The 14,244-nt window shown below is 39.4% G+C and overlaps 1 protein-coding gene across 1 annotated transcript in view; it reads left to right on the top strand.

The window, feature by feature from the left end:
• The window catches only part of Dthd1 (death domain containing 1), a 103,524-nt gene that overhangs the window by 54,590 nt on the left and 34,690 nt on the right, over positions 1–14,244 (top strand). The window contains 1 exon segment of the mRNA XM_063273758.1: positions 13,567–13,809. Coding sequence (XP_063129828.1) covers positions 13,567–13,809 — 243 coding nt within the window.

Raw genomic sequence — 14,244 nt, 5'->3', positions numbered from 1 at the left:
CATGACAGTGAAAGAAAAGATGAAAAGAATAAAAAAAAGAGTAAACAGCTTTAAAAAAGAGAGAACCAACAGTCTTTGGTGAAAATGCTCTCTGGGCATGCTTTTTTCACAAACAACTTCCTATTTCCAATTCCTTCCTCAAGTAAAGTACAGTATCAAAGGTGTACCTATAATGGTGAGGTAAGAGGGAGAATTAAAGGGTGGATTTTATGGGGATTTCTGAATCAGGAACTTTACTATGCACTTGGCTTGATGTACTACTCTTTGTATATTTATAAATCAATATGCATATCATTGAATTTCTCATTTAGAAAATGACTCCAAGACTTTATATGGTCTTTGTAGTGTCCATATTAAAGGAGATTTGAGGCTAGCCCTGGCTTTCATGGGGATAAGTGAGATCAATTATTATCCAATATCTTCTGATCTAAAGTGTGTCTTCTACTCTTACATATGGCATCTCAGTCATTGGAGAAGGAGAGAAAGGAAGGATGGAAAACATGCCTTCCTACTTACATTTTGAAGCAGGAACTACAGTATGAACCCCAAGAAAAGCTCTCTAAAGAGAGATAGTCAGAATACAGATGTACTCTTCCCAAATGAATACTATAAATGATTTTCCTGTAATACCAAAGTGGCAGCTATGCTTACATATTGCCCTAAATAAGATGGAGCTGGTGTCCTAAGACGAGGTAGACATGTTGTCTTGACTGGAGCCCAGTAGTGTCATGTGGTAACTTGTCAAACTAAAGACTGGCATCATGTGTGCTAGGTTGTCTATGAGGGATGGAGATAATCTCATCTTCACTCCAAGAAACTGAGACAGGTCAGGAGACTCGTGTTCAAATCAGGATACTAACTAGAAGTTTCTAGATCTAGAAGGAATATGAGTTTCCCCAAAGGGTTGAAACCTATCACTTCATCAGAACCTAGGCATCTCACAGAAGTAAGTCCAGTTATTTTCTGTCTGCTGGGTCTTTGTCTTATCCCCATCTCTCTACTATGGTTCAAGGAAGTACTTTCTTTTTCTTTCCTCCTTTCTTCCTTTCTTTCTTTCTTTCTTTCTTTCTTTCTTTCTTTCTTTCTTTCTTTCTTTCTTCTCCTTCTCCTCCTCCTCCTCCTCCTGGTCCTCCTCCTCCTTCTCTTCTTCTTCTTCTTCTTCTTCTTCTTCTTCTTCTTCTTCTTCTTCTTCTTCTTCATGCCACTCTTTATTTTTATTACCACCTTATTTTATTTTCATAGATCTTCACCTTTTCTTTTGGGCCCCTTGCTATAGCTGCAACTTTCTATTTACTCATTTAATGCCTGTTTATTTATCAAGACTCTGATTGGAAGTGGATAGTCTTGTTGGGTGAACCATGTAACACAGTTTACCTAGGATGGTGCAGGACAGAGAGAAGAAATTCCATGAGTAGAATTGAAAATAAAAGTCCTAGCACTGTACTAGTAATGGGGATGATTGGATGAATTAATGCTGAATACATTAATTAATTAATTGTTGAATTTAGATAACTGTCCCTTAAAAAAATCACAATGTCCTTTGACCTACATATATATCACACAGATGACTCTTCTGAGAAAAGTTTATGTCATAAACACTGGTCCTAGCCCTGAGATGAAATCAAAGGAATGTTGGTTTATCTTGATCATAATCATTTGTCTGTCATTCTTTGGGACAGAGCTAGAACATGCTTTCATTTCATTTCTGTTAGACATGTCAATTCAGCACTTATACATTTTGCTGCATGACCCTTAAGAGCCCCTTTTAAATGCATAGAAAACACAGAAAATGTTAGCAATTTCTTTAAGAGGGTTTTATGTAAATGATATCTTTGTCTTACTCATAATGTTTAGAAATGCTCTTTGCAAGCCTATCTGCCTTAAGTATGTTCTCAGTGTCATATGTCCTCTAGCCTCAGAAGTGATTCTGCTGTATCTATGGGTAACATATTAAATCATCCTTTTATCCACTCAGTAATGCATATTCCCTCTGATGGTTATTGTCATCAAGACACAAGCCAGAATACGTAACTAAGGGAGTATAATATTTGCTAAAATGTATTCTGCAGCAGCTCTCTGCTCCCAGACCCTGTGAGAGAGAGACCCAACCTCCTGGTCAGGTGGGCACTCCTGAGGCTGCAGAGCGGAAGAGACCACCAACACTGCTCACCCCTGCCCACATCCCTGGCCCAAGAGGAAACTGTATAAGGCCTCTGGGCTCCCGTGGGGGAGGGCCCAGGAGCGGCAGGACCCCTGCCTGAGACACCGCCGGAACCTGAAGGAAACAGACCGATAAACAGTTCTCTGCACCCAAATCCCGTGGGAGGGAGAGCTAAACCTTCAGAGAGGCAGACAAGCCTGGGAAACCAGAAGAGACTGCTCTCTGTACATACATCTCGGACGCCAGAGGAAAACACCAAAGGCCATCTTTAACCCTGGTGCACTGAAGCTCCCGGAAGGGGCGGCACAGGTATTCCTGGTTGCTGCCGCCGCAGAGAGCCCCTGGGCAGCACCCCACGAGCAAACTTGAGCCTCGGGACCACAGGTAAGACCAAATTTTCTGCTGCAAGAAAGCTGCCCGGTGAACTCAAGACACAGGCCCACAGGAACAGCTGAAGACCTGTAGAGAGGAAAAACTACACGCCCGAAAGCAGAACACTCTGTCCCCATAACTGACTGAAAGAGAGGAAAACAGGTCTACAGCACTCCTGACACACAGGCTTATAGGACAGTCTAGCCACTGTCAGAAATAGCAGAACAAAGTAACACTAGAGATAATCTGATGGCGAGACGCAAGCGCAGGAACCCAAGCAACAGAAACCAAGACTACATGCCATCATCGGAGCCCAATTCTCCCACCAAAACAAACATGGAATATCCAAACACACCAGAAAAGCAAGATCTAGTTTCAAAATCATATTTGATCATGATGCTGGAGGACTTCAAGAAAGACGTGAAGAACTCCCTTAGGGAAACACAGGAAAACATTAATAAACAAGTAGAAGCCTACAGAGAGGAATCGCAAAAATCCCTGAAAGAATTCCAGGAAAACACAATCAAACAGTTGAAGGAATTAAAAATGGAAATAGAAGCAATCAAGTAGGAACACATGGAAACAACCCTGGATATAGAAAACCAAAGGAAGAGACAAGGAGCTGTAGATAGAAGCTTCACCAACAGAATACAAGAGATGGAAGAGAGAATCTCAGGAGCAGAAGATTCCATAGAAATCATTGACTCAACTGTCAAAGATAATGTAAAGCAGAAAAAGCTACTGGTCCAAAACATACAGGAAATCCAGGACTCAATGAGAAGATCAAACCTAAGGATAATAGGTACAGAAGAGAGTGAAGACTCCCAGCTCAAAGGACCAGTAAATATCTTCAACAAAATCATAGAAGAAAACTTCCCTAATCTAAAAAAAGAGATACTCATAGGCATACAAGAAGCCTACAGAACTCCAAATAGATTGGACCAGAAAAGAAACACCTCCCGTCACATAATAGTCAAAACACCAAACGCACAAAATAAAGAAAGAATATTAAAAGCAGTAAGGGAAAAAGGTCAAGTAACATATAAAGGCAGACCTATCAGAATCACACCAGACTTCTCGCCAGAAACTATGAAGGCCAGAAGATCCTGGACTGATGTCATACAGACCTTAAGAGAACACAAATGCCAGCCCAGGTTACTGTATCCTGCAAAACTCTCAATTAACATAGATGGAGAAACCAAGATATTCCATGACAAAACCAAATTTACATAATATCTTTCTACAAATCCAGCACTACAAAGGATAATAAATGGTAAAGCCCAACATAAGGAGGTAAAATGTATTCTGCAGAAAGCCAAAGCAGAAAACAGATAAAGAAGGGGAAGGGTTATAGTTTTAAGTAATGATCACAGAAAGCTATTGAGTAGATTCCCTATCTATCTCAGGAAGTATGTCCTAGGCATAAACATAATATGTCTATGTAAATTATATGTTGAGGATTATTAAAAGCTAAGAAAGCAGGATATCACAAACCATGTTAAAAGATAGTGGGAGATGAATGGATCAGTTGAGACATTGCAAAGACTGTGCCTGAAATTTCCTTTGAGATGGGTGGTCCATACCGGTGTAACAAGAGCCAAGCTACACTATCACTCTGTAGGGAAAAAAAAGCAGCAAGGTGAGGTTTGAAATAAAGAGATCAGGTACCACAGGCTTCCAGGGACTAAACCACTACTGAAAGACTATACATGGACTGACCCAGGGCTCCAACTGCATATGTAGCAGAGAATAGCCTTGCTGGGGCACCAGTGGAAGGGGAAGATCTTGACCCTGCCAAGGTTGGACCCCCAGTGCAAGGGAATATGTAGGGACAGTAAGGGGAATGGATGGGGGGAATACCCGTATGGGGGAGGGGGAGGGGATAGGGGGCTTATGAACAGGAAAGGCAATAACATTTGAAATGTAAGTAAAGAAATATAAGAGAGAGAGAGAGAGAGAGAGAGAGAGAGAGAGAGAGAGAGAGAGAGAGAGAGAGAGAAGAGAGAATAGTTAAGGAGCTGGTTCTGAAACTGAGCTATTTCTGTAAGGCCTTGACAAACTTTCGAGGTACAAGTGGTGGAAGGTGGATTAAAATCATCAAAATATGTAGAGATACTGTTTGTCTCAGGATCCTTTAGTTCCTCATATGGCTAGTAGTTCTGCTTCTTCATCTGCCTTTTCTAGTGAAAGCACTCATTCATGTGTGTATTTCCTTCCTATGACATCAATAAAAGACATTTAACAATCATTTCTGAGAAAACAATGCATTACTGTAAGAAACCTCCACTTTCTCAAAAAATATAACTACCCTTTTTTTAAAAAAATGACAAGTATTTGTGGAATAGTGATCGTGTCAATTCTGTTCTAGATACTATGTGTCTTATATATCAAGACTGGAGAAAACTTCTCCAAAGGTCAGCTAGCCAAGGCTGTCCTCACAGTTAGAAATTAATCACTTTTAGCTTCTCCTTATATGTGTCAGAGAAGGAAGAAAAATACTGTTATTTCTTTTATGCTTTTTAATCATTTATTCCTTTTTATAATAAAATGGTGACCCTCAAAATAAGGTGTGGTATTTTAGCAACAATACAAGTTCAACTTTAAAACATATCATAATGAGCTATATTTGAGATCATTTATCTGTTACTAGTAAACACTTAAAATTGTTATTCCTACTTTATTTACAGATGTGACTTTAGTGTTCCATTACATATACTACTAATTTTTTTTTATTAACTTGAGTATTTCTTATATACATTTCGAGTGTTATTCCCTTTCCCGGTTTCCGGGCAAACATCCCCCTCCCCTTCCTTATGGGTGTTCCACTTCCAACCCTCCCCCCATTGCCGCCCTCCCCCCATAGACTAGTTCACTGGGGGTTCAGTCTTAGCAGGACCCAGGGCTTCCCCTTCCACTGGTGCTCTTACTACGATATTCATTGCTACCTATGGGGTCAGAGTCCAGGGTCAGTCCATGTATAGTCTTTAGGTAGTGGCTTAGTCCCTGGAAGCTCTGGTTGCTTGGCATTGTTGTACTTTTGGGGTCTCGAGCCCCTTCAAGCTCTTCCAGTTCTTTCTCTGATTCCTTCAATAGGGGACCTATTCTCAGTTCAGTGGTTTGCTGCTGGCATTCGCCTCTGTATTTGCTGTATTCTGGCTGTGTCTCTCAGGAGCGATCTACATCCGGCTCCTGTCGGTCTGCACTTCTTTGCTTCATCCATCTTGTCTAATTGAGTGGCTGTATATGTATGGGCCACATGTGGGGCAGACTCTGAATGGGTGTTCCTTCAGTCTCTGTTTTAATCTTTGCCTCTCCCTTCCCTGCCAAGGGTATTCTTTTTCCTCATTTAAAGAAGGAGTGAAGAATTCACATTTTGATCATCCGTCTTGAGTTTCGTTTGTTCTAGGGATCTAGGGTAATTCAAGCATTTGGGCTAATAGCCACTTATCAATGAGTGCATTCCATGTATGTCTTTCTGTGATTGGGTTAGCTCACTCAGGATGATATTTTCCAGTTCCAACCATTTGCCTACGAATTTCATAAACTCGTTGTTTTTGATAGCTGAGTAATATACCATTGTGTAGATGTACCACATTTTCTGTATCCATTCCTCTGTTGAAGGGCATCTGGGTTCTTTCCATTTTCTGGCTATTATAAATAAGGCTGCGATGAACATAGTGGAGCACGTGTCTCTTTTATATGTTGAGGCATCTTTTGGGTATATGCCCAAGAGAGGTATAGCTGGATCCTCAGGCAGTTCAATGTCCAATTTTCTGAGGAACCTCCAGACTGATTTCCAGAATGGTTTTACCAGTCTGCAATCCCACCAACAATGGAGGAGTGTTCCTCTTTCTCCACATCCTCGCCAGCATCTGCTGTCACCTGAGTTTTTGATCTTAGCCAATCGCACTGGTGTGAGGTGAAATCTCAGGGTTGTTTTGATTTGCATTTCCCTTATGACTAAAGATGTTGAACATTTCTTTAGGTGTTTCTCAGCCATTCGGCATTCCTCAGCTGTGAATTCTTTGTTTAGCTCTGAACCCCATTTTTTAATAGGGTTATTTGTTTCCCTGTGGTCTAACTTCTTGAGTTCTTTGTATATTTTGGATATAAGGCCTCTATCTGTTGTAGGATTGGTAAAGATCTTTTCCCAATCTGTTGGTTGCCCTTTTGTCCTAACCACAGTGTCCTTTGCCTTCCAGAAGCTTTGCAGTTTTATGAGATCCCATTTGTCGATTCTTGATCTTAGACCATAAGCCATTGGTGTTTTGTTCAGGAAATTTTTTCCAGTGCCCATGTGTTCCAGATGTTTCCCTAGTTTTTCTTCTATTAGTTTGAGTGTGTCTGGTTTGATGTGGAGGTCCTTGATCCACTTGGACTTAAGCTTTGTACAGGGTGATAAGCATGGATCAATCTGCATTCTTCTACATGTTGCCCTCCAGTTGAACCAGCACCATTTGCTGAAAATGCTATCTTTTTTCCATTGGATGGTTTTGGCTCCTTTGTCAAAAATCAAGTGACCATAGGTGTGTGGGTTCATTTCTGGGTCTTCAATTCTATTCCATTGGTCTATCTGTCTGTCTCTGTACCAATACCATGCAGTTTTTATCACTATTGCTCTGTAATACTGCTTGAGTTCAGGGATAGTGATTCCCCCTGAAGTCCTTTTATTGTTGAGGATAGCTTTAGCTATCCTGGGTTTTTTGTTATTCCAGATGAATTTGCAAATTGTTCTGTCTAACTCTTTGAAGAATTGGATTGGTATTTTGATGGGGATTGCATTGAATCTGTAGATTGCTTTTGGTAAAATGGCCATTTTTACTATATTAATCCTGCCAATCCATGAGCATGGGAGATCTTTCCATCTTCTGAGGTCTTCTTCAATTTCTTTCTTCAGTGTCTTGAAGTTCTTATTGTACAGATATTTTACTTGCTTGGTTAAAGTCACACCGAGGTACTTTATATTATTTGGGTCTATTATGAAGGGTGTCGTTTCCCTAATTTCTTTCTCGGCTTGTTTCTCTTTTGTATAGAGGAAGGCAACTGATTTATTTGAGTTAATTTTATACCCAGCCACTTTGCTGAAGTTGTTTATCAGCTTTAGTAGTTCTCTGGTGGAACTTTTCGGGTCACTTAAATATACTATCATGTCATCTGCAAATAGTGATATTTTGACCTCTTCTTTTCCGATATGTATCTCTTTGATCTCCATTTGTTGTCTGATTGCTCTGGCTAGAACTTCAAGAACTATATTGAATAAGTAGGGAGAGAGTGGGCAGCCTTGTCTAGTCCCTGATTTTAGTGGGATTGCTTCAAGTTTCTCTCCATTTAGTTTAATGTTAGCAACTGGTTTGCTGTATATGGCTTTTACTATGTTTAGGTATGGGCCTTGAATTCCTATTCTTTCCAGGACTTTTATCATGAAGGGGTGTTGAATTTTGTCAAATGCTTTCTCAGCATCTAACGAAATGATCATGTGGTTCTGTTCTTTCAGTTTGTTTATATAATGGATCACGTTGATGGTTTTCCGTATATTAAACCATCCCTGCATGCCTGGGATGAAGCCTACTTGATCATGATGGATGATTGTTTTGATGTGCTCTTGAATTCGGTTTGCCAGAATTTTATTGAGTATTTTTGCGTCGATATTCATAAGGGAAATTGTTCTGAAGTTCTCTTTCTTTGTTGTGTCTTTGTGTGGTTTAGGTATAAGAATAATTGTGGCTTCGTAGAAGGAATTCGGTAGGGCTCCATCTGTTTCAATTTTGTGGAATATTTTGGATAATATTGGTATGAGGTCTTCTATGAAGGTTTGATAGAATTCTGCACTAAACCCGTCTGGACCTGGGCTCTTTTTGGTTGGGAGACCTTTAATGACTGCTTCTATTTCCTTAGGAGTTATGGGGTTGTTTAACTGGTTTATCTGTTCCTGATTTAACTTCGATACCTGGTATCTGTCTAGGAAATTGTCCATTTCCTGAAGATTTTCAAATTTTGTTGAATATAGGTTTTTATAGTAAGATCTGATGATTTTTTGAATTTCCTCTGAATCTGTAGTTATGTCTCCCTTTTCATTTCTGATTTTGTTAATTTGGACGCATGCTCTGTATCCTCTCATTAGTCTGGCTAAGGGTTTATCTATCTTGTTGATTTTCTCAAAGAACCAACTTTTGGTTCTGTTGATTCTTTCTATGGTCCTTTTTGTTTCTACTTGGTTGATTTCAGCTCTGAGTTTGATTATTTCCTGCCTTCTACTCCTCCTGGGTGTATTTGCTTCTTTTTGTTCTAGAGCTTTTAGGTGTGCTGTCAAGCTGCTGACATATGCTCTTTCCTGTTTCTTTCTGCAGGCACTCAGTGCTATGAGTTTTCCTCTTAGCACAGCTTTCATTGTGTCCCATAAGTTTGGGTATGTTGTACCTTCATTTTCATTAAATTCTAAAAAGTTTTTAATATCTTTCTTTATTTCTTCCTTGACCAGGTTATCATTGAGTAGAGCATTGTTCAATTTCCAAGTATATGTGGGCATTCTTCCTTGATTGTTATTGAAGACCAGTTTTAGGCCGTGGTGGTCCGATAGCACGCATGGGATTATTTCTATCTTTCTGTACCTGTTGAGGCCCGTTTTTTGGCCAATTATATGGTCAGTTTTGGAGAAAGTACCATGAGGAGCTGAGAAGAAGGTATATCCTTTTGCTTTAGGGTAGAATGTTCTATAAATATCCGTTAAGTCCATTTGGCTCATGACTTCTCTTAGTCTGTCGACATCACTGTTTAATTTCTGTTTCCATGATCTGTCCATTGATGAGAGTGGGGTGTTGAAATCTCCCACTATTATTGTGTGAGGTGCAATGTGTGTTTTGAGCTTTAGTAAGGTTTCTTTTACGTATGTAGGTGCCCTTGTATTTGGGGCATAGATATTTAGGATTGAGAGTTCATCTTGGTGGATTTTTCCTTTGATGAATATGAAGTGTCCTTCCTTATCTTTTTTGATGACTTTTAGTTGGAAATTGATTTTATTTGATATTAGAATGGCTACTCCAGCTTGCTTCTTCTGACCATTTGCTTGGAAAGTTGTTTTCCAGCCTTTCACTCTGAGGTAGTGTCTGTCTTTCTCTCTGAGGTGTGTTTCCTGTAGGCAGCAGAATGCAGGGTCCTCGTTGCGTATCCAGTTTGTTAATCTATGTCTTTTTACTTGGGAGTTGAGGCCATTGATATTGAGAGATATTAAGGAATAATGATTATTGTTTCCCTTTATATTCATATTTGGATGTGAGGTTATGTTTGTGTGCTTTCATTCTCTTTGTTTTGTTGCCAAGACGATTAGTTTCTTGCTTCTTCTAGGGTATAGCTTGCCTCCTTATGTTGGGCTTTACCATTTATTATCCTTTGTAGTGCTGGATTTGTAGAAAGATATTGTGTAAATTTGGTTTTGTCATGGAATATCTTGGTTTCTCCATCAATGTTAATTGAGAGTTTTGCTGGATACAGTAACCTGGGCTGGCATTTGTGTTCTCTTAGGGTCTGTATGACATCAGTCCAGGATCTTCTGGCCTTCATAGTTTCTAGCGAGAAGTCTGGTGTGATTCTGATAGGTCTCCCTTTATATGTTACTTGACCTTTTTCCCTTACTGCTTTTAATATTCTTTCTTTATTTTGTACGTTTGGTGTTTTGACAATTATGTGACGGGAGGTGTTTCTTTTCTGGTCCAATCTATTTGGAGTTCTGTAGGCTTCTTGTATGTCTATGGGTATCACTTTTTTTAGATTAGGGAAGTTTTCTTCTATGATTTTGTTGAAGATATTTACTGGTCCTTTGAGCTGGGAGTCTTCACTCTCTTCTGTACCTATTATCCTTAGGTTTGATCTTCTCATTGAGTCCTGGATTTCCTGTATGTTTTGGACCAGTAGCTTTTTCTGCTTTACATTATCTTTGACAGTTGAGTCAATGATTTCTATGGAATCTTCTGCTCCTGAGATTCTCTCTTCCATCTCTTGTATTCTGTTGGTGAAGCTTGTATCTACAGCTCCTTGTCTCTTCTTTTGGTTTTCTATATCCAGGGTTGTTTCCATGTGTTCTTTCTTGATTGCTTCTATTTCCATTTTTAATTCCTTCAACTGTTTGATTGTGTTTTCCTGGAATTCTTTCAGGGATTTTTGTGATTCCTCTCTGTAGGCTTCTACTTGTTTATTAATGTTTTCCTGTGTTTCCCTAAGTGTGTTCATGTCTTTCTTGAAGTCCTCCAGCATCATGATCAAATATGATTTTGAAACTAGATCTTGCTTTTCTGGTGTGTTTGGATATTCCATGTTTGTTTTGGTGGGAGAATTGGGCTCCGATGATGGCATGTAGTCTTGGTTTCTGTTGCTTGGGTTCCTGCGCTTGCATCTCGCCATCAGATTATCTCTAGTGTTACTTTGTTCTGCTATTTCTGACAGTGGCTAGACTGTCCTATAAGCCTGTGTGTCAGGAGTGCTGTAGACCTGTTTTCCTCTCTTTCAGTCAGTTATGGGGACAGAGTGTTCTGCTTTCGGGCGTGTAGTTTTTCCTCTCTACAGGTCTTCAGCTGTTCCTGTGGGCCTGTGTCTTGAGTTCACCAGGCAGCTTTCTTGCAGCAGAAAATTTGGTCTTACCTGTGGTCCCGAGGCTCAAGTTTGCTCGTGGGGTGCTGCCCAGGGGCTCTCTGCAGTGGCAGCAACCAGGAAGACCTGTGCCGCCCCTTCCGGGAGCTTCAGTGCACTAGGGTTCCAGATGGTCTTTGGCTTTTTCCTCTGGCGTCCGAGATGTGTGTGCAGGGAGCAGTCTCTTCTGGTTTCCCAGGCTTGTCTGCCTCTCTGAAGGTTTAGCTCTCCCTCCCACGGGATTTGGGTGCAGAGAACTGTTTATCGGTCTGTTTCTTTCAGGTTCCGGCGGTGTCTCAGGCAGGTGTCCTGCCGCTCCTGGGCCCTCCCCCACGGGAGCCCAGAGGCCTTATACAGTTTCCTCTTGGGCCAGGGATGTGGGCAGGGGTGAGCAGTGTTTGTGGTCTCTTCCGCTCTGCAGCCTCAGGAGTGCCCACCTGACCAGGCGGTTGGGTCTCTCTCTCCTATACTACTAATTTTTAAAAGGAGTTGACTGTCAATGATAGGTTCATAAATTCTAGATCTGAATTTAGCCAATGTAGGCTCATCTTCACATCCTTGTATACTGCATATTAATAATCACTTTTGAGTAACGTAAGTATGGAAGGAGAAATAATGCATTTGAATGACAAAAAGGAATTTCTTCAATAACAGTAGTTTGTGATCAAAGTTGTGACATTTCCTCTGATAGTTTTTGGGGTGTTAAATAGAGACCTAAAATGGTGTTACTCAAAATATCTGACAACTTAAATTTTTAACTTAGATTCATTTTAATCACTCAAAATAATGCATTATTTAAAAACTCGTATAAAACCTTTTCAAGAACCCTACCCCAAGAAAGTCATTCTTTTCTTAGAAATCTGCTTTGTTCAAGTAGCCAGATTGCCACAATGCAATCTTATGCAAAGGACTCTATTCGAGTACTTTCTATAACTGCGAACCATTCTATTCCTGCTTTATACTGTAGTCTAGAAATTTACCAAAATGCCTCCAGCAGCCACAGAAGGGAAACAGCAATGTCCTCTACATATTTTAATGAATTATTCCCTCTGGGTGAAACAGAAAGCATTCATTTTGTAAGAGATAGCCAAAGGTCACCAGCTTTGTGAATTCCTGGGGAGTAGAACTTCAATTTGATGTCTCACTGAAAGTCTGTTTTGTTTTCATACAGATGCAGAATAGCAATAGAATCCAATTATTTCTTTTCCTTTGATATTGTGCTGTCTTTTATTCAGCATTTGATATATGCCAGGTGTGTGAGCAATTACTTTATTTATATTATGTCAGATCTTTTTTAAAGGTGATCTTGGACAGCAAGGTTTAATTCTCCTGCTTTAAACATGAGGAAGAACAGGACCTCAAAGTTCTCCAACATACTGACAAATGGTGGAGGCTAAACTTGACTCTCGACATTTATGGTCCCAAAATACAACTTCAGTTGCGCCATCAGAGATTTTTTAAAGGCATACTACTGTAGTACAGGCATAAAATATCAAAGGAACCGGTAATATCCTTTATAATATTGCAATATAAGGCTCTACAGTTTATAGAGGTGAAATTTCTCTTCACAATTTTGTTGTTTTCAACCAGAGATATCCATATCTTTGTTTCAAGAGAATCCATCACCTTTCCTTATTAATTTCATCAAATTCAGTAACCGTTTCACTTGGAAGATCCACAATAGCACTGCCATTTTCTCTAACTGTGAGAACATTTTATTTCTGTACTTTTTACTAAGAAAACCATTAAGCAAGAAGTGGTGGTGCACACCATTAATCCTAGTACTTAAAATGCAGAGCCCAGGGGATACCTGTGAGTACCAGGCAAACTTTGTCTACCGAGTGAGTTCCAAGACAATCAAGGCTACACAGGAAAACCTTGTCTCAAACAAATGAACAAACTACCAACAAACAGATAGAAATAAAATGTAAACAAAAAAACTAAGAAAACCACAAGACTTATATGGCAGCCATCAAGCATGGTAAGTATTGCAGAGTGACTGAGAAGTTAAATCATTAAAACATTTTAAAAACATTTATTTAGAGAGTGTGTGCATACATGCACATATGCATGTGTACCTGGTTATGTCTCTCTGTGTGTGTGGGAAAGATAATTCTGGGAGAGTGAAGATAAAAGTCTAGATACTGAAAAATGTGAATATTCCCTAAAGTTTCTTGTTAAAAAAACATGAAGAGGAAAAAGAAAAGGGAAAATTATTAGATGTAGAACCTTGCAGGAAAAAAAAAACTTGGCCTAGTTACAGAGGAGAAGTTAGGCTACTAGGTTATATGTTCACAAGGAATAATATCAGGCAAGACACTTTAACAATATTTGATAAATGATATGTTACTGAAATTTTAGAAAATTAAAGTGAACTAAGTATCTTGGGGGTGACAAATACATCTCCTTTTTAGGCAATGGGAAGGATTATGGGAAAGACTACAAACTCATTTTTCACCTGCAAAGAAAACCCAGGTTAGAACTCCACATGAAAGAGGTGGATGAATTTGGGAATTATAGCTGCCCTCATTATAAAGGCACTATTACAGTCTACAAAGTATCCAGAGAGAAGATTGTCCCCAGTTTGGATCAAGCACTTCATGAAAATCTTTATCAGTTTCCAGTTTGCAAATTACCACTAAAATTGCCGAAGGTAAGTGAGCAGTCTTTCTATGTGACAGCTTTTGTTTCTTCTTTGCAATTGTCTATTAACAATAAGTTCTGCAAGTAAATAGATGTAGAAGAATAGAAAACACATCAATAAATTTGATAAAAAAGGGGCAATTAGGATCAATTCTAGAGTCAAATACATATTAGGTTTTCTGCTATTGTCGATGTTAGTTTTTCCTTATTAGAGGAATGTAAGTTCATTGGTTCTTTATAGCATCTGGTTAATGATTGTGGGCACGATGTCTTTTATCCTCTGAGACATCACCTGAGTTACTGGGAGATCATTTATGAAAACACTGAGTACGTTTCAGACTGTACTTGAAGGACAGTTCATTCTGAACATAGCAATAGTATCGAAATAACTTCAGTAGAACTGGTAGTTTTCAGCAAGTTTGTTTTATAAGTTATTGGAACCTAATAAT

Source organism: Rattus norvegicus, chromosome 14 (assembly GCF_036323735.1).
Source record: "Rattus norvegicus strain BN/NHsdMcwi chromosome 14, GRCr8, whole genome shotgun sequence".
Taxonomy (NCBI): Eukaryota; Metazoa; Chordata; class Mammalia; order Rodentia; family Muridae; genus Rattus; species Rattus norvegicus.
This window is presented reverse-complemented; position numbering and strand designations above follow the sequence as displayed.